The sequence below is a fragment of the Anomaloglossus baeobatrachus genome, chromosome 7 (genome assembly GCF_048569485.1).
Source record: "Anomaloglossus baeobatrachus isolate aAnoBae1 chromosome 7, aAnoBae1.hap1, whole genome shotgun sequence".
NCBI classification, from domain to species: Eukaryota; Metazoa; Chordata; class Amphibia; order Anura; family Aromobatidae; genus Anomaloglossus; species Anomaloglossus baeobatrachus.
This window is the reverse complement of record NC_134359.1, coordinates 173,707,253-173,731,629: the sequence shown is the minus strand read 5'-3', so window position 1 is coordinate 173,731,629 and position 24,377 is coordinate 173,707,253. Positions and strand designations below refer to the sequence as shown.

The following is a 24,377-nucleotide window of genomic DNA, read 5'->3' as shown; positions in this document are numbered from 1 at the left end:
TAATATATGTCTATAATTGTGGTATCTGACCGCTGTCAGTATCATATAACAATTGATGAATTTTTGTTAGGTATATTTAGTTTTTTATGCCTTAGTTTTTCTATCAAATTGGACTAACGCCCGTTGATCTGGTATAATCACCTTTGTGTTTGTATATTATGTTGGTTTGTTTATTTGTTTTTGAACTAGTGGCCTCCACCATGATGGTCTAAATGCGGGATTATCTGGGCACGCATATGATTATACATGGTGAAGGCTTTGTGAGTTGATGAAAATTTAATCAGAGGGATTGGGTTCCTCTTTTTAGAATAATCAATAAAGGATTAATTTTAATGCTGTTATATACTCAGTGGAAAGGCCCCTACGAGATAAAGGAAAGAATCGGGGTGGTCAACTATAAGGTATTGCAGCCCGGTAGGCGGAAACCTGAACAAATATACCATGTCAACCTGTTAAAACCTTGGCAGGAACGGGAAAGCCTGATGGTTGATTTTTCCCCATCTCCCTCCTCTTTGGGTCGTTCAAACCGGGCTCCAGCGGCCTCCGGAGAGGACGAACCGGAAGGATTGGAGAAGCCCTCACCAAGCAACAGAGGCGAGAGGCCAGACGGCTGGTTCAGCAGAACCCCGATGTCTTCTCCGAGCTGCCTGGTAGGACCAGTCTGATACGACATGACATTGTCACCAAGCCTCAGCTGAAGGTATGCCTGAAGCCATACCGGGTGCCGGAGGCTCGAAGACAAGCCATATCAGAGGAAGTGAAGACAATGCTACGCCTGGGGGTCATCGAAAAATCCCGGAGTGAATGGGCTAGTCCCATTGTCCTAATACCAAAACCCGATGGCTCCTTAAGGTTCTGCAATGACTTTAGGAGATTGAACGAAATATCCAAGTTCGATCTCTACCCCATGCCCCGGGTGGATGAGTTGATTGATAGGCTGGGACAGGCGCGATATTTCACCACGCTCGACCTGACCAAGGGGTACTAGCAGGTGCCACTGATGGAGTCCGCCAAGGAGAAAAACGCTTTTGTTACGCCGGAGGGTCTCTTCCACTATGTTGTCTTGCCTTTTGGGTTACATGGCGCTCCGGCCACATTCCAGAGGTTGATGGACTTGGTGCTGGAACCCCACCAGGCGTATGCATCAGCGTATCTTGATGACATCATTATTTACAGCTCCGAGTGGCAGACCCACTTGGAACAGGTACAAGCGATGGTGAACGCGCTCCGAACAGCCGGATTGACAGCCAATCCCAAGAAATGTGCGTTGGGGCTCACGGAAGCCCGCTACTTGGGCTACGTAATAGGCCAAGGAGTGATTAAGCCCCAAATTAACAAAGTTGAGGCGATCCAGAAGTGGCCTAGACCCCAGACCATGAAGCAGGTTAGGGCCTTCCTGGGTATCATGGGGTACTACAGGAGGTTTGTAAAAAATTTTGCGGGACTATCAGCCCCCTTGAAGGACCTTCTCAAAGGCAAGAAGTCCGTCATGGTGCGCTGGACTCCACAGGCTAAGGACTCCTTCCGGGCCCTGAAGGGGGTCCTGTGCGGACAGCCCGTTCTTGTCAACCCTGATTTCCGGAAGGAGTTCATGGTACAGACTGACGCCTCTGAGGTCGGCCTGGGGGCAGTGCTGTCTCAGGTGGTTCAGGGGGAGGAACACCCCGTCACCTTCTTAAGTAGGAAGCTCACCCCTCCCGAGCGGAATTATAGCGTAGTGGAGAAGGAGTGCCTGGCGATCAAGTGGGCCTTGGAGTCCCTACGCTATTACCTGCTGGGATGGCAGTTTCGCTTGGTGACTGATCACTCTCCGTTGGTCTGGATGAGGTCCGCCAAGGAACGGAATGCCCGGGTTACCCGGTGGTTCCTTTCTCTACAGAACTTCTGGTTTACGGTTGAACACCGGGCCAGAAGGTTGCAGGGCAATGCCGATGCCTTGTCCCGCGTTTGATGGCGGTAGTTCAACCCCGCACGCTTGAACTGAGGGGGGGGTATGTGAGACTGTGACCGGGGTTGTCTATGACGGCCGGTACGTCTCGCCCCGGTTGTGCTCCCTCCATGTATAGAAAGCAACTCCACTCCAGGGTTTATTGCTGTTTCCCTGCAGGCTGAAAGGAGGGTTAAAAGGAAACAGGAACCTGGGTGTGGGCCCCTAGTGTGAGGGAGTGAATACAACTCCCTAAGCTTCTGCCGAAGAAGCACATGTGAGCCATTTCTGGAATCTGGTTTGTTGGTTCTGGAGGAGGATATTCCGGAACACGTGTTGTGTCCTGTTTTGGATTTTTGTTTGGACAATAAACCGCGTGCTGTGACCATTGGTGCCTGGATCCCGTGTCTTCTGCCGCGCAGCCGACCACGCTACCTCACTATATATATATATATATATATATATATTTATTAACAACAGCAGAGCAATATCCAGCAATGACGTGAGCAATCCGGGATGCTGTTAAAACATTTCTTCACATTATTCATGAATCCATAAAAATACAAATGGTCCAAGCGATTCAGAACAGCAACTTAATGCAGGAGAATAGCGCAGATAGGACTACACGTTTCTGCGGTAATTCCCGCCTTCTTCACGGTACGAAATCTGATCCGCCTTCTGGACATGGAGCCTTGTATATACCACTCCCATTAAAATAATTATATACAGATGTGAGTAACTTAAAAACAATAACAAGTCAAGCAGATCTGATATATAAACTATCTGCATATTGATCAATGTATGACACAAATAAAGAAAAAATGATTTAACATTTGGGGATTCAACCTTAATATGTTCAGAAACATGACCATAAGATATAACAAAAATAATTATAATAAAATGAACTGGCCAGCAATATATTGTCACATATACTGTATATCAGTAATGCATAATGATATCGAGACGATTATTAAAACCATGTGGCATACGAGTCCCCAATTCAAATATCCACCTGCTCTCTATAGCACGTACTTTTTTATGAAAATCGCCTCCTCCCCACGGCTTTTTTACATGCTCTATACCCATAAAAGAAAAACGCGTAAATCCCCATTGTGTTTTTTTGAAAAATGTCGGGATACTACCAATGCTCCGGCCATAGGCAGATTACTAGCATCCGATAGATGCTTGCGGATTCTGGTTTTAAGGGGATTCATTGTACACCCAACTTATTGCAAGGGGCATATATCACAATTAATTAAGTACACTACATTCTCCATATTACTGTTTATAAAAGAACAACATTAAACTGTTTTTTTTTATTAGAGATGGATGTAAATACTTTAGACTTGGTAGCATAACCGCAACACTTGAAAATGTTGGCACCACATTTAAAAAATCCAACCATTTTTAACCAGTTGTTGGTAGAAATTTTATTGGGATCTTTCAACACGCTGTGCGATAATAATGTAGCCAGAGTTGGAGCTCGTCTCACCACAAAGGCAATATCATTGTCTTCCACAATATCTTTGAGGATGTCATTTTGTGACAACAGAGGTAGATATTTTCTGACAATTTTCACAATAGAATTGAACTGAGGGCTATAGTTAGTGCTGAAAACTACCTTAGATTTATAAGAATCAAATTGTTTCTTTTTCTTAGTAGGTTCCAACAATTTAACCCTATCCATACCTGCAACTAGTTTTTTAGCTCTCTCCAGAAACCAATTAGGGTACCCCCTTCTACTTAAATTAGCATATGTCATTTTAATATCCTCCTCAAGCTTGTGACTACAGGGGGTATTCCTTTTTAATCTAATAAGCTCCCCAATAGGAATAATACGGATGACGTGTTTGGGATGATTAGAGGAGGCCATCAAAATACTATTACAGGCAATGGATTTTTTATAAGGAGATATCAAAACCCTATTATCTAAGTTTGCCGTCAACTTAAGATCCAAAAAATGAATTGAGACACAATCACTACAATTGGTGAACTGTAAATTAAAATCATTTGAATTTAAATATGAGAAATAATAATTTTATGATGAGAGACTACCCCTCCAGACAAACACCATGTCATCAATAAATCTCCCCAGCCAAACAATATTGTCCTTGTATGGGTTGTCAATATTAAAAATATAGTTCTCTTCCCGTACGGACATGATTATATTGGCTAGGGAGGGTGAGGACCTGTCGCCCATGCTCACGCCTTGTTTCTGGAGGAAGTCTCTCTCATCAAAAGAAAAATAATTGTGACTCAAAAGAAATTGGATTGAAGTGACAAAGAATTTTTGTATACAATCTTCATAATTGCTGTATCTAGATAGGTAATAAGTGATACAGCGTATTGCGACGTGGTGGGGAATAGAGGGATATAGCCCCACCACGTCGCAAGATAACCAGACAATATCAGATTGCCAGTGAAATTTTCCAATAATCAATATTATAGTTTTTGAACCTTTAAGGTGACTTGGTGTTAGACTAGGGGAGTGGGTGGATTTCTATCTTCAACCTCTGGTGTCACTCTCACTGAAGGACCCGATCCCAGACACAATAGGTCTGAGAAGGGAAGGAAAAACCTCTTTATGTACCTTAGGGATTGAGTAAACAAAATATATATTATTATCAGCTCACCAAGCCTGCTGCAGACCTATAGCCGTCCTGTGGGAGATGATCAGCGCACGGATGGTCAGAAGTCACCAGGTAGAAATAGAATGTAAATCCAGCGCAATCACAAGAATTTTTTAAAAACGTTTTTTTCTTCTTTATTATTGATTTTCCATAAAATCCAAGCAGGTACATGCAGCATAAAAAAATATAGATGTGCCCAGGTCAGAGCGACGCGTTTCAACAAACTGTCTTAATCATGGTCTGAACCAAGACTGACCGAATCCTTCTTTAAGAAGGCAATCCACCCAAAGTTAATTGTTCACCTGTGAGATTAACTATAGGGGGGTTGATACAAAGAGGTATACATACATAATTAAAAACACATACAAATATATAGAATACCATATTTAAACATTGTGAATAATATTAGGAATCATGGTGATTATATCCCAGATGGAGGGAATGAAATCTTATCAGTTATATAAATATAGACATCATAATTCATATTTTATCTTCCAATTTTATAGGTGTCAAATTTCATCATAAAAGATTCCATAATGAAGAGTAAACCAGAAATTAGTTTAATAAAATAGATCAATAATGCAAGATTAAATCCTGTCTACTGTTTAAGCCATGGGGATATCTACTTTCCAGGGTGAAGATCCAGAAGGTTTCTCGGTTGAGAAGTTTCCTTCTGTGATCTCCACCCCGCAGCGGTTTTGTTACCTTTTCTATCCCCATGACTTCCATGCTATTTAAATTGCCTCCATGTATATCGCTGAAATGCTTTGAAACCGCAGATGCGGCTAATGCATTAGGATTCCCAGCATCTAAAATATGTCTCCTGATCCTCACCCTTTAGAGGGCCACTTGTACATCCTATATATTGAGTAACACACAAAGTACAAACTATTGAATACACTACATACTCTGTGTTACAATTAATATAGTTTTTAATCGAATATTCTTTTTTATTGTGGCTTGAGGTGAAATTTTTATCATTTTTAACATATCTGCAAGTTTTGCATCGGTTCGCACCGCATTTATAAAAGCCATCCGCATTCAACCAAGTTTTCTTTAACCTGTTAGTACCCTCTCCCAGGTACAGACTTGGTGAAAGCAGATTAGCCAATGTAGGCGCTTTTTTTGCAATGCAGTGTGCACCGTTACTTAAAATTCTTTTCAGTTTCAGGTCCTCATTTAGAACTGGTAAATATTTCTTTATTATTTCAGCGATTTTATTATATTGCAGGCTATAGTTAGTGGTAAAAACTAAATTTCTATTATTAATGTTCTTACTTTTATTTTTATTTTTATTTTCATTTTTATCAGCAAACAGGAGTCTATTACGATCAGTTTCCCCCATTATAGATTTCGCTCTATTTAAGGACCAAGCTGGATAACCTCTATATGACAATCGTTCACATGTCATTTTTTCATGTTTTTTATAATCCTCAATGTCCGTACAATTACGTTTAATGCGGGTAAGTTCACCTACTGGGATGTTTTTTATGGTATGTGGCATATGGCAGGAGGAGGCTTTTAGAATGGAGTTTGTCGCAGTGGATTTCCTAAATGGTGTAATATTAACTTTATCATTTTTTATTTTCAAGGAAATATCCAAAAAATTAATATCCCTAGAATTTGAATATGATGTAAATTTGAGATTAAAATCGTTATTGTTAATATAACATATGAAATCTGCAATCTCAGCCTCTGAGCCTACCCAGACGATCAAAAGGTCGTCCAGGTATCTACCATACCATAATAGATTTTTACAAAAAGGATTTTCTTCGTTATAAAGCATATCTTCCTCCCACCTGGCCATTGCATTGTTAATTAACCCGATGTGTGCTGTACTAGGAGAGCAGGGAGCCAGCGCTAAGCAGTGTACGCTTCTCCCTGCTCTGTGCACATTTAGCTGCAGCACACATCGGGTAATTAACCCGATGTGTGCTGTACTAGGAGAGCAGGGAGCCAGCGCTAAGCAGTGTGCGCTGCTCCCTGCTCTGTGCACATTTAGCTGCAGGACACATCGGGTTAATTAACCCGATGTGTGCTGTAACTAGGAGAGCAGGGAGCCAGCGCTAAGCAGTGTGCGCTGCTCCCTGCTCTGTGCACATGTAGCTGCAGCACACATCGGGTAATTAACCCGATGTGTGCTGTACTAGGAGAGCAGGGAGCCAGCGCTAAGCAGTGTGCGCTGCTCCCTGCTCTGTGCACATTTAGCTGCAGCACACATCGGGTAATTAACCCGATGTGTGCTGTACTAGGAGAGCAGGGAGCCAGCGCTCAGTGTGCGCTGCTCCCTGCTCTCTGCACGTGTAGCTGCGTGAGCTGGTAACTAAGGTAAATATCGGGTTGGTTACCCGATATTTACCTTAGTTACCAAGCGCAGCATCTTCCACGCGGCGCTGGGGGCTGGTCACTGGTTGCTGGTGAGCTCACCAGCAACTCGTGTAGCGACGCTCCAGCGATTCCTGCCAGGTCAGGTTGTTGGTGGGATCGCTGGAGCGTTGCAGTGTGACATCTCACCAGCAACTTCCTAGCAACTTACCAGCGATCCCTATCGTTGTTGGGATCGCTGGTAAGTTGCTTAGTGTGACTGGACCTTTAAGTTACATTTAACCTGTTGTTGTTCCACCATATTATGAAGAGACCAAAGCTCACTTTCAATTGCTTCCTGAAAAAAAAATCAAGAAAAGGCGGTCTCGATTTCAGTGGATAGAATATAGAATTACGGGTCTGAAACCTATCATTCAAATTAACCCTGTCCCCAAACTTTGTCAAATTGTCTCAAATTAGAAATAGCTAGTTGTTCATTAAAATAAAGGCAATTGTTATCAGGTAGTGAACATACAGATGGTAAATTGTTATGCACATAGACATTATCTTCATTATAATGAACTTTAAGGGTTAAGTTGCATGCAAATCTATTGATACCGACAATAGTGTCAAATAGACTGAATTTTTTATATGGAGAAATACCCAGTCCTTTAGACAAAAGTGGTCTGCACGGTTTGGTCTACAGTATATATATATGTGTACATATATACACATGTATACATGTATATACACGTGTGTATGTATATATATATTTTTTTTTTTTTTTTTATTTATTTTTTATTTATTTTTTTTAATACAGCATCCTTTGGACAACAATCTGATATATACAGCGGATTAAGTAAGTATTGAACATGAACAACCACAAGGAGCTCACAGCACTCAAAAACAACATCAAAAGAGGACAAGTAGTCCACAAATAGGTGGATGCTGTCAAAAAAGTCCAATGAGTCCAATTGGCTGCATAAATCAACAGAAAAATAAGCTGACAGAGTCCCAGAGTAGGTGTATAAATCATATAGCTTCTTTATTCTGCCATGAGTGTAGTTTCAACCTACCATAGGTCTTTTCCAAGCATGCTTGAAAATGACCAATGGTAGGTCAAAATGTTGCATTCATTGCAGAATAAAGAAGCTATATGATTTATACACCTAACTCTGGGACTCTGTCAGCTTATTTTTCTGTTGATTTATGCAGCCAATTGGACTCATTGGACTTTTCCAAGTTACAGTGGTGTGAAAAAGTGTTTGCCCCTTCCTGATTGCTTATTCTTTTGCATGTTGTCACACTTAAATGTTTCAGATCACCAAACAAATTTAAATATTAGACAGAGATAATACAAATAAACCCAAAATGCAGTTTATAAATGAAGGTCTTTATTATTAAGGGAAAAATAAATCCAAACCTACAGGGCCCTGTGTGGAAAAATGATTGGCCCTCTTAAAACATAAATTAACTGTGGTTTATCACATTTTTGGGAAGCTGCATTCAATTTTCCTAGCCACACCCAGGCCTGATTACTGCCAAACCTGTTCTCAATCAAGAACTCACTTAAATAGGACCTGTCTGACAAAGTAAAATATACCAAAAGATCCTCAAAAGCTAAATATCATGCTACGACCCAAAGAAACTCAGTAACAAAATTAAAAACAAAGTCATTGAGATCTATCAGTCTGGAAAAGGTTACAAAGTCAGTTCTAAAGCTTTAGGACTCCAGCGAACCACAGAGAGCCATTATCCACAAATCGCAAAAACATGGAACAGTGGTGAACCTTCCCAGAAGTGGCTGGCCAACTAAAATTACCAAACGAGCGCAGTGAAGTCTCAAAGAGATCACAAAAGTCCCCAGAACAATATCCAAAGAATAGCAGGTCTCACTTGCCTCTGTTAAGGTCAGTGTTCATAACTCCACCATAAGAAAGAGACTGGGCAAAAATAACCTGCATGGCAGAGTTCCAAGATGAAAACCACTGCTGAGCAAAAAATATCAAAGGCTTTTCCTCAGTTTTGCTAGAAAACACATTGATGATCCTCTGGACTTTTTGAAAAATACTCTGTGGACTGAAGAGAAAAAAGTTTAAATTTTTGGATGGTGTATGTCCCATTACATCTGGTGTAGCAGTAAAACAGCAGTTCAGAAAAGGAATATCATACAAACAGTAAAATATGGTGGTGGCACTATGATGGTCTCGTGCGGTTTCAGGACCTGGAAGACTTGCTGTAGTAAATGGAATCATGAATTCTGCGGTCTACCAAAAAATGCTAAAAAAGAATGGCTGGCCATCTGTTTGTGACCTCAATCTGAAGCGCACTTGGGTTATGCAGCAAGAAGCTGATCCAAAAACACACCAGAAAGTCCACCTCTGAATGTCTTAAGAGAAACAAAATTAAGACTTTGGAGTGGCCTAGTCAAAGTCCTGACCTTAATCAGATTGAGATGCTGTGGCCTGACCTTAAAAAGATGGTTCATGCTCGTAATCCCGCCAGTGATGCTGAATTACAACAATTCTGCAAAGATGAATTGGCCAAAATTCCTTAAGAGCATTGTAAGGCTATGTGCGAACGTTGCGTTTTTTCTTGCGTTTTGGTTGCGTTTTAAACTGCACCGTGTCAATGACAAAATGCATAAAATGCATGCGTTTTGCTTCCCCAGCAAAGTCTATGAGAAGTCCGAATTTCCATCCGCATGTTGCTTTTTTTTTAGGCAGCATTTTGTTTGTCAAATATTTGTCAAAATCATTGCCTAAAATAAAGCAGCATGTACCTTCTTCATTGCGTTTTGTGAATATTTTCCACCCATTGAAATGAATGAGGTGTGTCAAAACACATCCAAAATGTTTAGCTGTGCATTTGCACTACATTTTGGATCTGTTCTGGTCAACAAAAACACAGGTCTCTCTCTGTGAGTCTCGGTCTCCCTGTGTGAGTCTCGGTCTCTCTGTGTGAGTCTCGGTCTCTCTGTGTTGGTCTCTCTCTCTGTCGGTCTTGGTCTCTCTCTCTCTGTCGGTCTTGGTCTCTCTGTCGGTCTTGGTCTCTCTCTCTGTCGGTCTTGGTCTCTCTCTCTCCCCCTCTCTCCTTCATACTCTCCGATCACCGATGTGGCTGTCACACTGCTCCCGCGCCCTCTCCTGCTTCTGAAAGTGCCGGCTGCTCATTAGGCTCATGTCATATTCCCTGCTTCCCGCGGACACCAGTGCCTATAATTGGCTGCAGTGAGACGCGCCCCTGAGTGACAGCTATCTCACTGCAACCAATCACAGCAGCCAGTGGATGGGGTTATATCGTGCAGTACAATAAATAAATAATTTTTAAAAAATGGCATGTGATCCCCCCCCCCCAATTTTGATACCCAGTCAAGATAAAGCCACACAGCTGAGGGATGGTATTCTCAGACTGGGGAGACGCACGTTATTGGGAGCCCCAAGCCTAAAATATCAGCTAGCAGCCACGCAGAATTGCCGCATCCATTACATTCCCTGGTCCGGTGGCAATCGAGGAAATTAGGCGTTAATGGCATCAGCCCATAGCTCCCACTAAGTCCTAGCTTAGCGACGGCAGGCATCAATGAGACACACCTCATCACTAAACTGTAAGTGAAAGTAAATAAACATGAACACTGAAAAATCCTTTATTTGAAATAATAGACAAAAATCAGCCTCTTTCATCACTTTTGCAATTGTGCTGTTTAAGGGTGGCCCAATCAGTTACGTTATTAGGTTTAGAGGCAATCACTTTTTTACATAGGGTCATGTAGGTATGGAATTATTTTTCCCTTAATAATAATAATAATAATAATGATAATAATAATAATAATAATAATAAAGACCTTCATTTGTTTCCTTTTTAACAATTATACCTGCTGATTCCAGGTCTTTCTGTAGCTCTCCACAGGTGGTCCTTGGTTCTTGGAAAGCTCTACCAATATTTTTTTTTTCACTTCTCTGTCTGAAATCTTGTGGAGAGCACATGGTCGTGGTGGATTTATGGTGAAATTATGTTCTTTCCACCGTATTATGGCCCTAGCACTGCTCACTGGAGCCTTCAGTAGTTTAGAAATTCTTCTGTAACCAATGCCATCAGTATGTTTTACAACAACGTTTCGAAGGTCTTGAGACAGCACACTGGTTTTACCCATAATGAGATGTTTCTCCTTTGGGACCTTGGTAATGAAACACCTTTTTATAGTCCATCAGTTGAACCATCTGATATTAATTTCCCCTAAATGTCAGGATTACTTTCTAATGACAGATAGATTTCAGCTGGTGTCATAGCTTTCCATGGCTTTTGCACCCCTCTTTCTTCATGTGTTCAAATCTTTTTCCCTGTGTCATTTCTCATTATTAAACATAATTTATAGTTTGATTTATTTGTCTATGTGTATTCGATGGATTGCTGCTGACGATGACATGAATGTCACACCAGATATCATCTTTAGAAATATATTTACTTAGAAAATTGGTGATTACTCAATACTTATTTTACTCCCTGTATGTATATGTTTCAGCTAGGGAGCAAATGAACAAAGAAGAAAATTCAGTACAAAAATATACATAAACATTAAACTAAGGAACATTTTAGGGACAAACTGACTGCTAATCATAAATTAAGACAATCCTAAGCCCTTGTGGTTGGAAATTTAATAATGGATGATTAAATTAATACATAGATGAAGAAACTGTTTGTAATATAGTGATGCAATAAACGGATTTTTGTGTACTCACCGTAAAATTGTTTTCTCTTAGCCATCATTGGGGGTCACAGGACCATGGGTGTTATGCTGCCTATCCATAGGACAACACTAAGTAGATGCAAAAGCATAGCTCCTCCTCTGCAGTATACACCCCCTGGCCGGGCCAGGCAAGCTCAGTTTTAGTACACAAGCAGTAGGAGTATAAACCAGTAAAAACTTACCTAAAAAAAAAAAAGAGTCATAACCAAATAAGGTACTAAGAGAACCAAGGCCCAACAGGGCAACAGGGTGGGTGCTGTGTCCCCCAATGATGGCTAAGAGAAAACGATTTTACGGTGAGTACACAAAAATCCGTTTTTCTCTGATGCCTCATTGGGGGACACAGGACCATGGGACGTCCTAAAGCAGTCCATGGGTAGGAAACATAAAAGAAGACAACACAACCCAAGGACTAGGAACCAGTCCCAGACAGCCTGGAGCGCCTACTGAGAGAGGTGCTTTACTGCAGTTTGCAGAATTTTCCTACCCAGATTTGCCTCAGTTGAAACCTGGGTATGGACTCTGTAATGCTTTGAAAACGTATGTAGGCTAGACCAGGTCGCAGCCTTACACACCTGTTCCACTGAAGTCTGATGCCGAATGGCCCAAGAAGCTCCAACTGCTTGCGTGGAATGAGCCCGCAGCCCACTAGGAATGGGCTTGAGTTGCAAGCGGTAGACTTCCTGGATCGCAGAGCGAATCCAGCGAGCCAGCGTCGCCTTTGAAGCTGCCTGTCCCTTCTTAGGCCCCTCAGGAATGACGAACAAAGAGTCAGTTTTCCTAAAAGGGGCTGTCCTGGATATGTAATATCTGAGAACTCTGACGAGGTCTAATGAATGCAGAGACCTTTCCACCCTATGAACCGGGTGTGGACAAAAGGAAGGCAGGACAATGTCCTCGTTCAAATGAAATGGGGTAAGAACCTTTGGAAGGAAATCCGGAAGGGGGCGCAGAACCACCTTGTCCTGGTGAAAGATCAGAAAAGGCTCGCGGCAAGAGAGTGCTGCCAGCTCCGAAACCAGTCTGATGGACGTAATTGCCACTAAGAATGTTACCTTCCAGGACAGAAGAGCAAGGGAGGATTCCTTGAGGGGTTCAAAGGGAGACCTCTGGAGACCGTCCAGAACGAGGTTGAGGTCCCATGGTTCCAGCGGCCGTTTGTACGGGGGAACTAGATGGGGAAACGCCCTGGAGGAAGGTCTTGACTTGCAGTTTTTGAGCCAGGCGGCATTGGTAGAAGAATGAGAGCGCTGATACCTGCCCTTTAAGGGAACTGAGAGCCAACCCTGCTTGCAAGCCAGACTGTAGAAAGTCGAGAATTCTGGGGATGGCCAGAGGCATAGACTGGACGTTAGTTTCCCTGCACCATGAAAGGAAGATTTTCCACGTACGGTGGTAAATGTGGGATGAAGCAGGCTTTCGGGCGCTGATCATGGTGGCAATAACCGTGGGGGAGAATCCCACTCTTGTTAATACCCAGGTCTCAATGGCCATTCCATCAGCTTCAGGGCTCTGGAGTTCTGATGGGAAATGGGCCCTTGGGTCAGCAAGTCTGGGATGTCTGGAAGGCGCCACGGTGCGTCTGTGAGCATTTGTACTAATTCGGCGTACCAGGCGCGCCTGGGCCAGTCCGGTGCTATCAGTATCACCAGGACTCCCTCTGCTTTGATCTTCCTGATTACCCGCGGCAGCAGGGGTAGAGGTGGAAATATGTAAGGCAGGCGGAAGTGGTGCCAGGAGCAGACTAGAGCATCCGTGCCGATGGACTGCGGGTTGCGTGACCTGGCTATGAACGCGGGTACCTTTGCATTTTACCTTGAGGCCATTAGGTCCACGTCTGGTGTGCCCCAGCGAGTGCAGATGTGTAGAAACACATCTGGGTGGAGAGACCATTCTCCGGCAGCCAGGCCTTGGCGACTCAGAAAGTCTGCTGCCCAGTTCTTTACCCCGGGTATGTGTACCGCTGATATCACTGATCCCGTCGATTCGGCCCAGCTGAGGATCTTGTGGGCCTCGAGATAAGCCGCTTTGCTGCGGGTTCCCCCCTGCCGATTGATATAGGCTACAGCTGTCGCATTGTCCGATTGGACTCGAATCTGACGACCCGCTAGCAGAGGGCAGAACGCTCTGAGCGCGAGGAAGATCACGCGGAGTTCCAGGATGTTGATGGGAAGGAAAGAATCCTGGGGCGTCAAACGTCCTTGAGCAGTGTGGTGCTGGTACACCGCTCCCCAGCCTAGGAGGCTGGCGTCTGTGGTCAGGACCAGCCAGTTCACTGGGAGAAAAGATCTCCCCTTCGATAGAGATGAGGACCGAAGCCACCAGCGGAGTGCGTACCTGACTGAAGGCGTCAGGTGAAGATGTCTGTCCAGGGAGAAGGGGCTCTTGTCCCAGGCCGCTAGAAGGGCTAGCTGCAGTGGGCGGAGGTGCAGTTGAGCAAAGGGTACTGCTTCCATAGCCGCCACCATCCTGCCAAGCACTTTCATGCTGAATCGAATGGAGCGAGACGGAGGACGTAGAAGGCAGCGTACCGCTCGTTGAAGAGCGAACGCCTTGTCCTGAGGGAGAAGGATCAAGCCCCGACAGGTGTCCAGGGACATGCCCAGGAAGGTGATGGATCGTGATAGGATCGGGGATGATTTGTCCAGATTCACTAGCCACCCTAAGCGGGATAGGGTGTCCACAGTGAACTGTACGCTGGTTGAGCAGTCGCGTAAGGAGGGGGCTTTGATGAGGAGGTCGTCCAAGTAAGGTAGAACTACTACTCCCCTGGCATGAAAGACGCTCATGGCGGCCGCCATGACTTTGGTACATCCTTGGTGTGGTGGCAAGGCCGAAGGGTAGAGCTACGAATTAAAAGTGGGAGTCCTGAATTGCGAAGCGGAGGAACTTTTGGTGATCTAAGGCGATGGGTATGTGCAGGTACGAGTCCTTGATGTCTATGGAGGCGAGGAATTCCCCTTCGACCATGGATGCAATAATGGACCTTAGGGACTCCATTCTGAATCTCCGTACGTGCACATGTTTGTTTAGGTGTTTGAGGTCCAGGATGGGTCGAACTGACCCATCCTTTTTGGGGACCACAAAGAAGTTGGAATAAAACCCCCCGAGCTTCTCTTCGTCTGGGACAGGTATTATCACTCCTGCCGTTTGGAGCGAGTGGATTGCTGAGAAAAAAGCTTTGCGTCGTTTTCGAGTCTTTGGGGGGTTTGAGAGAAAGAACCGACTCGGGGGTCGGGTCCGAAATTCTATGTGGTAACCGGAAGATACAAGGTCTCGCACCCATTTGTCGTTTGAGGCGGTAGCCCAGATGTGTTGAAAGAGCCGCAGTCGACCTCCTACAATGAGTGTGTCTTCCGGGGCGCCGAAGGAGTCATGAGGGGGGAAAACGTCGTGGCCGAGTCTCCCTAGTCCTGGACTATTTCGGTCTAGGCTGCCATGATGAAGTGGGTTTCGGGGAGAGCTGAGAAGGTCGGTCCCTGCACAGTCCGCGGCTGGTGGCGGGGACAGCACGGGATGTCGACCAAATGAGTTCCGAAAGGAGCGGAACCAGGACTGTGGGCGTCTGGTGAAGGACGTCCTGGACTTCAGCTGGGGGAGGGAGGTACTCTTTCCTCCCGTGGCGTCAGAAATGAGCTTGTCCAGACGTTCGCCAAACAATCGGTCTGGAAAAAAAGGGGAAGGCCCGTGAGAGACTTTTTGGAGGAAGAGTCCGCTCATCATTGTCAGAGCCAGAGAGCTCTACGGATGGCTATGGTATTTGAGGCGGCAAACACTGCGCAGGTAGCAGCGTCCATGGAGGCCTGGATGAGGTACTCCGCCGCAGCGGCAATTTGAGCTGTTACCTCAGTGAAGGTATGAGTGAACTGGGATTCCTCAAGCGAAGTGTTAAGGGAGTCTGCCCAGACCGAGATCGCCTTTGCGACCCACACAGAGGCAAAGGAGGGCGAGAGGGAGGAACCCGCAGCCTCAAAAGCAGAGCGGGCGAGGTGCTCCACCTGTCTGTCTGTCGGGTCCTTGATGGAAGAACTATCAGGTAAAGACAGAAGCGTCTTTGTGGTAAGGCGGGAGACCGGGGGCGGATCGGCCCAGCCCTTAGGGGCAGGTGAGGCAAAAGGGTACCGGGACTCCATGAGTTTTCGGTTACCGAAGTGCCTGTCAGGCTTCTCCCTTTGCTTTGTGAGGATATCCTGGAACTCTGGGTGATCAGCGAAAAACCTTTTGGGGTTTCCTTGCCCTCTTAAAGGAGACCGCATGGTCAGTGGTAGTGGATGAGGGATCCTCCACATGCAGAGTTTGGTTGATTGCTGCTATAAGGGAGTATATTGCAGTTTGATCATCTGGGGGTGATGAAACCAAGGAATCCTCCTGGTATAAACAGCATTCTCCCTCCTCCAGCTCTTTAGAAGCCGTGGAGCGTGTGGGAGAGCCTGCTCTGTGTGCTCCCGAGGGAGAGCCCGCTGGAGACACCCAGCCGTGTGCTCTTTTCCTGATCCCTGCAACCGGTGAAGCATGTGCCTGGATTACCTCAGAAGGATCCTCCATAGGGGTATCCTCAGGCTGCATTCCGTCCAGGGACCCAGAAGGGTGTGGAGGACGACATTGCATAGCCAGAACCAGGGTCTGTGACAGTTTTTCCATGGATTGGGACAGAAACTGTGCCCATTCCGGTGGGCTGGGGGCCCTAGGCTCTGGGCTGCCGGTTGCGGCGGTGGTGGCAGCGGGGTCTTGGGGGGCTATAGGGGCACAGGACTCACAGAGAGAAGTGTGTTTACGTGGTAGCTTAGCGTGGCAGGCAGTGCAGGCTGAATAATAGAGTATGTGGGCTTTAGCACTCTCTTAGTGCCCTTAGAATTCTGCATGTTCCTAATAGGAGTATGCCAGGAGGGGGAGCAATGCTCAGCAGAGCTGCAAGTGAAGCCAGCACCTTACCCGAATCAGCCTATGGCCCTGTCCTTAGGAAGGATTAAGCTCTATGAAGATCTTCGCAGGCTTTCCTGGGGGGGCGAGGCTTATCGCGGCCATGGGGGGCGGGGCTTAGCGTTAAAAGAGCGGGAAGATGAGTCAGTCTGCCCCCCCCTGCTGTGGGTAGCAAAAAAAAAAAAAAAACGGCGGGAAGGGAGCTTCTGAGATTTCCTCCCTCTCCCTACAGTCAGCACACAGCTTGTCAGCGATGGTTATCAGCCGGCTTTTCTGCTAGAGCAAATAAACAGAGCAGATAATAAACAGCGTGAGTCCCTGAGCCCTGGGCCCTCCCCCCTGCCACCGGGAAATTATCTGCAAGACTTTCTGCAAACAGCAGAACTTCCCCCTCCTCCAGCCAGGAAGCTAGAGAAAGTTAACACTGTGTGTGCAGGATCCTTGCTCCTTGCACATATAAAATACTGTAAATGTCCTGGGAGCCTTCTCTGCAGCATCTTTTCTCCCTTTGTCTGGGAAACCAGTCAGGGGGGATCTCACCTTAAAACACTGCTTTCCAGGCAGTGAAAATATCAGAGAACGGTAGAGAAGGGTTTCAACACCGCGCCAATGACCGACAGATCCAAAAGTGTCAGATTAATGTTTCTTTATTTCACGCACAGGTCAGGTCACCGCGTTTCAAGAGACTCAGCTCTCTTCATCAGGACAAGCTGGCAAAGAACATCAAATCTGCTGCATGGCGCCCTATACAGCATTAAATACCTTAGAGGTGAAGTCCTGATCCACCCCTTTTGAAAAAAATCGGCGGGAATCTATACATTTAAAACAACATGACATCATACATTGTAATGAAAGAATTTTCCAATGTATTCCTTTGTAATAACTTATTCTTAATCCCAGGATATTAGTAATACTGAATCAAAGTGGTGTTGAAAAAAATAAAAATGTATAAAAACAATGTGTGTGAAGGTGTAGTCCTTGTATTCCAAAAACATTTTTTATACAAAGACACATATGCTTCCCGATATTCCGTATCTCACAAACTGCCTTGAACCCAATACGAGTGTTATGCAGTCCATGATCCAGTTGCCGGGAACAACGTACAAGGAGCGTGCAGCTGCCTGTGCCACATGTATATACAATTCGAATTGCTCAGAAAAAACATATCAAAGGTATATATTCACCTTAAGAGAAAAAAAGCAGAGAGAGGGAGTGGGGGTCTTTTTCTAAATATATTTATAATTCCTTTTAGAGAAAAACAGGGGGATTGAAATTTTATTTTTTGGTGATATCGTGTGCGAACTCAACCAAAAAGTTAAAGTGAAACAATAGCTGGATACAGTGAGAAGTCGCCCAACCTGCGGTTCCACCCTGAGGACTCGCAGGTGCGCAAGAGAAAGGGAAAAAACTAATACTTTTCCCCCGCTGGAGCTAAAAGAAACTCCCCAAAAGTTCGATTTAATGTCAAACAATAATCTATATTAATTTCAAAATGTTAGGACTTAGCGAATTAATCCAAAACTATATCGGTATATACAAAACGCCATAGTATTATATGTGTATAATAAATCAGGGATTACAACCAACAGAATGTTGCTATAGACGTGAGAGATATATCAGTGTAGTGTGCCGCTAGTATATGCAAAACAATCCACTGAAAAAAACTGTCCCCGGCTATATAAAGAGAGGGGGAACGGCAAGATGGAAATCATTCAATATAATCATTACGGCCAAAAATGGACCTATACATGTCCTATAGCGGCTCACGGCCGCGCTCCTGGCAGAAATACTGAGAGGAACAATGTTTGGCTCTGTGACGGGGTAAACTGAATTCAAGAGCGTGGGAAAAATCGGCGGGAATCTATACATTTAAAACAACATGACATCATACATTGTAATGAAAGAATTTTCCAACGTATTCCTTTGTAATAACTTATTCTTAATCCCAGGATATTAGTAATACTGAATAAAAGTGGTGTTGAAAAAAATAAAAATGTATAAAAACAATGTGTGTGAAGGTGTAGTCCTTGTATTCCAAAAACATTTTTTATACAAAGACACATATGCTTCCCGATATTCCGTATCTCACAAACTGCCTTGAATCCCAATACGAGTGTTATGCAGTCCATGATCCAGGGGCCGGGAACAACGTACAAGGAGCGTGCAGCATAGGTATATTTATTACCTATATGTACACCTATATATGTTCTTGAACTCTTTTCACCTCGGCTTCCCCTGAGAAACTCTCTATGGTACACTAGCTATGTACCTTTCTGGTGAGCATGCGCACTGCACTTTTTCCCACGCTCTTGAACTCAGTTTACCCCGTCACAGAGCCACACATTGTTCCTCTCAGTATTTCTGCCAGGAGCGCGGCCGTGAGCCGCTATAGGACATGTATAGGTCCATTTTTGGCCATAATGATTATATTGAATGATTTCCATCTTGCCGTTCCCCCTCTCTTTATATAGCCGGGGACAGTTTTTTTCAGTGGATTGTTTTGCATATACTAGCGGCACACTACACTGATATATCTCTCACGTCTATAGCAACATTCTGTTGGTTGTAATCCCTGATTTATTATACACATATAATACTATGGCGTTTTGTATATACCGATATAGTTTTGGATTAATTCGCTAAGTCCTAACATTTTGAAATTAATATAGATTATTGTTTGACATTAAATCGAACTTTTGGGGAGTTTCTTTTAGCTCCAGCGGGGAAAAAGTATTAGTTTTTTCCCTTTCTCTTGCGCACCTGCGAGTCCTCAGGGTGGAACCGCAGGTTGGGCGACTTCTCACTGTATCCAGCTATTGTTTCACTTTAACTTTTTGGTTGAGTTCGCACACGATATCACCAAAAAATAAAATTTCAATCCCCCTGTTTTTCTCTAAAAGGAATTATAAATATATTTAGAAAAAGACCCCCACTCCTTCTCTCTGCTTTTTTTCTCTTAAGGTGAATATATACCTTTGATATGTTTTTTCTGAGCAAATCGAATTGTATATACACGTGGCACAGGCAGCTGCACGCTCCTTGTACGTTGTTCCCGGCCCCTGGATCATGGACTGCATAACACTCGTATTGGGGTTCAAGGCAGTTTGTGAGATACGGAATATCGGGAAGCATATGTGTCTTTGTATAAAAAATGTTATAGGAATACAAGGACTACCCCTTCACACACATTGTTTTTATACATTTTTATTTTTTTCAACACCACTTTTATTCAGTATTACTAATATCCTGGGATTAAGAATAAGTTATTACAAAGGAATACGTTGGAAAATTCTTTCATTACAATGTATGATGTCATGTTGTTTTAAATGTATAGATTCCCGCCGATTTTTTTCAAAAGGGGTGGATCAGGACTTCACCTCTAAGGTATTTAATGCTGTATAGGGCGCCATGCAGCAGATTTGATGTTCTTTGCCAGCTTGTCCTGATGAAGAGAGCTGAGTCTCTTGAAACGCGGTGACCTGACCTGTGCGTGAAATAAAGAAACATTAATCTGACACTTTTGGATCTGTCGGTCATTGGCGCGGTGTTGAAACCCTTCTCTACCGTTCTCTGTTATCTGCCATTTGGGGACTGCTGCCGTGACCTGGAGGTACATGCTTGCATAGGAGTTGTGACTTTCACAACCCCTTTTGGTGAGTAGGTTTGCTCATCCTAGACCCCTTATATACCGGGGTAAGACCCTATTGCGCTTCTCTTTCCACAGATTTTCCTATCCAGGCAGTGAAAATAGCAGAGTCAGCTTGCTGTGTTGGTGTCATATTCAACTCAGAGCCTGCAGAGAGGGGCTGAGGAATTGGGCTATAGGGCACAGGCCTCTACCCTGGGCTTTGGAAAATCGGTGTCTGTAGAACCCGTCATCCAGCCCAGGATCCAGCGTCGTGGGAGGGGGTACGTGTAGGCAACACTTCACGTTCCCGCCCGTTGATGGTAGTGGGAGATCGGTCCCAAAAGGAAACCGTCGCCCTCAAAAAATAACAAACCTTGAAAGGAAGTGCCTCCTACAGACACTAAGCTAAAACTGGGCTTGCCTGGCCCGGCCAGGGGGTGTATACTGCAGAGGAGGAGCTATGCTTTTGCATCTACTTAGTGTCCTCCTATGGATAGGAAGCATAACACCCATAGTCCTGTGTCCCCCAATGAGGCGTCAGACAAATACTGTATATGATATTAGAGAGGTTCCAGACAGGCAAATTCAATTCAGGTCAAGTTTTAAAAAGAAAACTGAAGAAAAGGTCAAAGATCGGTGCATTATGTGAACGGGAGCAAGAGGTTAAAATACTTTTCCAGATCTTGTAAGTGGTTTTGATTAGAGTAAATCAACCTGCTGCAACTTTGTTTATAAAGAAAAATGTTGTGTTTTTCTGTGGAAAAAAAAGTAGTGGCAAAAATGGAATAAGTGGACAAGCCGTAATATTATTTTCTATAGAGGCGTCTACGTACCACACAATAGAAAGGTGATCTGTTGATGCCCATGTTCTTGGAATGGCTGTGCTCTGTTGATGAATAAATAGCATCATTTAGTAATACTATTAATAATAATCATGACAATACAAGTTTTATCCTGCTTTTCTTATAAAACATTAGTTTCAAAATATTTTTCAAATGCAGCAATCTCCTCAGATTGTACGAATTCCATTGCCTAGTCATGACATTTACTAACATGGTGTGGTCCGTCTAGAGAGCTGATGAACACACACAGGCATCAGCAAATAAGAATAGCTCTTTACAGCTTGCTAGGGAAGTATTTTAGCTTCAGCTGTAAGATATACAAGAATAAGATATTGAAATATTGGGTTGTAGGGTTTTGCTTTATAACAAAATATGAGATTGAAGCCAACAGTTGCCCAATCAGTAAACTTGAGTTCACTGGAGGACAAGCCCTTAGACTGGTAATAAGAATGCTTAAAATAAATGTTTATGGCACCTTACAGTACAAAGAAGTCTAAGACCACAAGAAACGTCCCATTGTATTACACTCATTAGGTGGTGGGAACAACTGGTCTCTGTGTCATATAAATACAGTGTGCTAATCAGGGACTTGCTGGCAAGTTTCTGCCTGGGAGGAAAAACACAAAGCCTGGCTAAAGCCTGCTTTACACCTTACGATATCACATACGATATCGTATGCAATCGCACCCGCCCCCATCGTATGTGCGGCACGTTCAATTTGTTGACCGTGTCGCACAAACGATTATTTACCGTCACACGTACTTACCCTCCATACGACCTCAATGTGGGCGGCGAACATCCACTTCCTGAAGTGGGAGGGTCGTCCTGCGTCACAGCGACGTCACGCGGCAGCCGGCCAACAGAAGCGGAGGGGCGGAGATGAGCGGGACATAAACAACCCTCCCACCTCCTTCCTTCCGCATTGCCGGCGGGACGCAGGTAAGCTGCAGTTCATCGTTCCCAGGGTGTCACACACTGCGATGTGTGCTGCCTTGGGAACATTGAACAACCTGACGTTCAATTTTTAGTAATTGAACGACGTGCATGCGACCAACGTTTTAACGTTCAATCGCATTCGCACAGAGGTTTCAAACGCTACAATGTAACTAACGATGCCGGATGTGCTTCACTTACGACGTGACCCCGCCGACACATCGTTAGATAAATTGTAGCGTGAAAAGCCCGCTTTAAGGGTAATGGCCAATCCTTAGGCTAAGGTTTCACATACCAGATGGCGTATGTAGTGCGCATTCGAGGTGATTATAAAACCGAACTTGACTTGACTACTTAGCCGCCATACCATAACAAGTTACAAACCACAAATACTACCTGCCACCCCGGCCTTAACATGTTTAGGTTTATAATCACATGCCCTTATGCAGTAATACCCTAGTGTGCACTGTCACAAATAGTATAAGATTAAGACACAGACATGACAATCACCAAATAAACTTCAATGTTATTTGTTTACTGAATCCACCAATGCACTAAGGGGTACTTTGCACACTGCGACATCGCTAGCGATCTCGTTAACGATGTGAAATTCTAGATCACAAGTACAATCTTTCGAGATTGCACATGCGTAAAATGATCTATGTGCGATCTCGAAAGAATTTTGCCAGAACTCTGGCATTATACACTTTGTAAAGTCACAAAATGTTTGTGCATCTCGAAGTTGTTAAAAAAATGTTATGTCTGCTGCTGTTTTCACCCAGTCTTGGCTAGATACACCAAAGTGTATAAAACATGGGCGGGAAGGTGCATTGTGAAGCTCTCCCACCAATTTCTTCAGAAGCTAAACCAATTAACTTACGCCAGAAATGTGCACTTCAATTCTGGCAAAGTGTATATCAGTGATAAGATGTGCTTAATTAATAAAATACATCTTACTTCTGCATGGCCATCATTAAGATGAATGTACGAAACACCAGACTTAATGAATCGAGCCCTCAGTATTAAATTGGAGGTGTTGTGCCTATATTGTAGTATTGGGGAGTGCGCTACGTTAGTAGTGTAGTGAAAATGATGTTACTTTGATGATTAAGCTCACCTGTGCATTACTTAAAGGGAATCTGTCAACAGGTTTTTCTACCTCATCTGTGAGCAGCATGATGTAGGCAAAGAGACCCTGTATCACTGATTACTGGGTTCAGCGATTCTCACATAGAGTTTTTAGATATAGTAATGCAGCAAAGCTCAGAGAGCTTCCCCACCCACACCAAGCTCTGTATGCAATGTACATTGACAGTGAGCTGCTTATCACAGCAGGTGGCCTGCCAGACTGCCAGGCATGAGGTAATGTAATCCAGGCAATGTTAATGTACTGGTGCTAAAACAAACATTGCATGTAAAAAACACCAAGGACCTTGATAAGAGATATCCCTGAATTCAGTGTTAACCCTTACATGCAGTCTTCAGGTTACATAGCAAAAACTTGCTGTTTGACTTCCTTTAAATACAAAGCATAGACAGTTCTTTAGTTACTGTTAAAATAGTTCAGCATAAAAAGCACCCGATACTGGACGTAAACTTCCCAGCTTCTTCACATGGCAATAAAGAGAAAAAAGGTATCGGTCAAGCAATTTCTGATTATAGTCAAGCTATCAAAGTCTTCATGGATTATATATTATAGAAATTCATGATGCCGGGATGCTCAGAATCTTGGGCCCTGCTCACATCACAATTCTTTGTTTCTTTTTAACAGTAAAAAGCTCCTGATGCAAATATTAATCAGAAGCTGTGAAGAATGCCTAACACACTGGCAGCATTGTTCTCAGCAACACCTATTTGCTGCATTATAGCCTGTGGCGTTGCTATAGTCAGAAAAGATCAAGGGCTCAAGTCCCAAGACATATGTTCACCCTACTTCCTCAGAATAAAAAGTATATGTACACACACACACACACACACACACACTGCACAAAAAATTAAGGATATTTGGCTTTCAGTTGAAACCTATATAAAAACATATGTTCAGACTGCAGTGATATTTAATCATGAATGGGCACTTCAGTAGATGCATGCAAAGGTGATTTCCTCATCTCAAACAATTTATTGAAACAAAATCCAACAACAGTGGTGGTTATACACCCCCAAAATTTATCAAATGTCTCAATATCTTGTCATGTGGCCTTGACTATCAATTATAGCTGGACAACTACGTCTCACACTGTTCACAAGTCGAGTTATCTGCTGAGGCATGGCATCCCTCTCTTCTTAAAGAGCGGTCCTCAGGTGATTGGGATTCTGGGGCACAGACTTCCAGTTATGAGCCTCTACATGGAAACTCAGCTGACCCTATAGGTTTTCTAAGGGAGTCAGGTCTGCAGAAAGTGAAGACCACTGTATTTGAGGTAACCACAGTCTCGAGAAGCTGTTC

General features: G+C 43.9%; 1 protein-coding gene across 6 annotated transcripts in view; it reads right to left on the bottom strand.

Moving 5' to 3' along the window:
- Positions 1–24,377, bottom strand: part of PGAP1 (post-GPI attachment to proteins inositol deacylase 1) — a 1,652,111-nt gene that overhangs the window by 1,310,584 nt on the left and 317,150 nt on the right. For all 6 annotated transcript variants that reach the window (XM_075317804.1, XM_075317801.1, XM_075317803.1 and 3 more), the window contains one exon: positions 20,990–21,042. In XM_075317804.1, the coding sequence (XP_075173919.1) occupies positions 20,990–21,042 (53 nt within the window). The remainder of the gene's footprint in view (positions 1–20,989; positions 21,043–24,377) is intronic.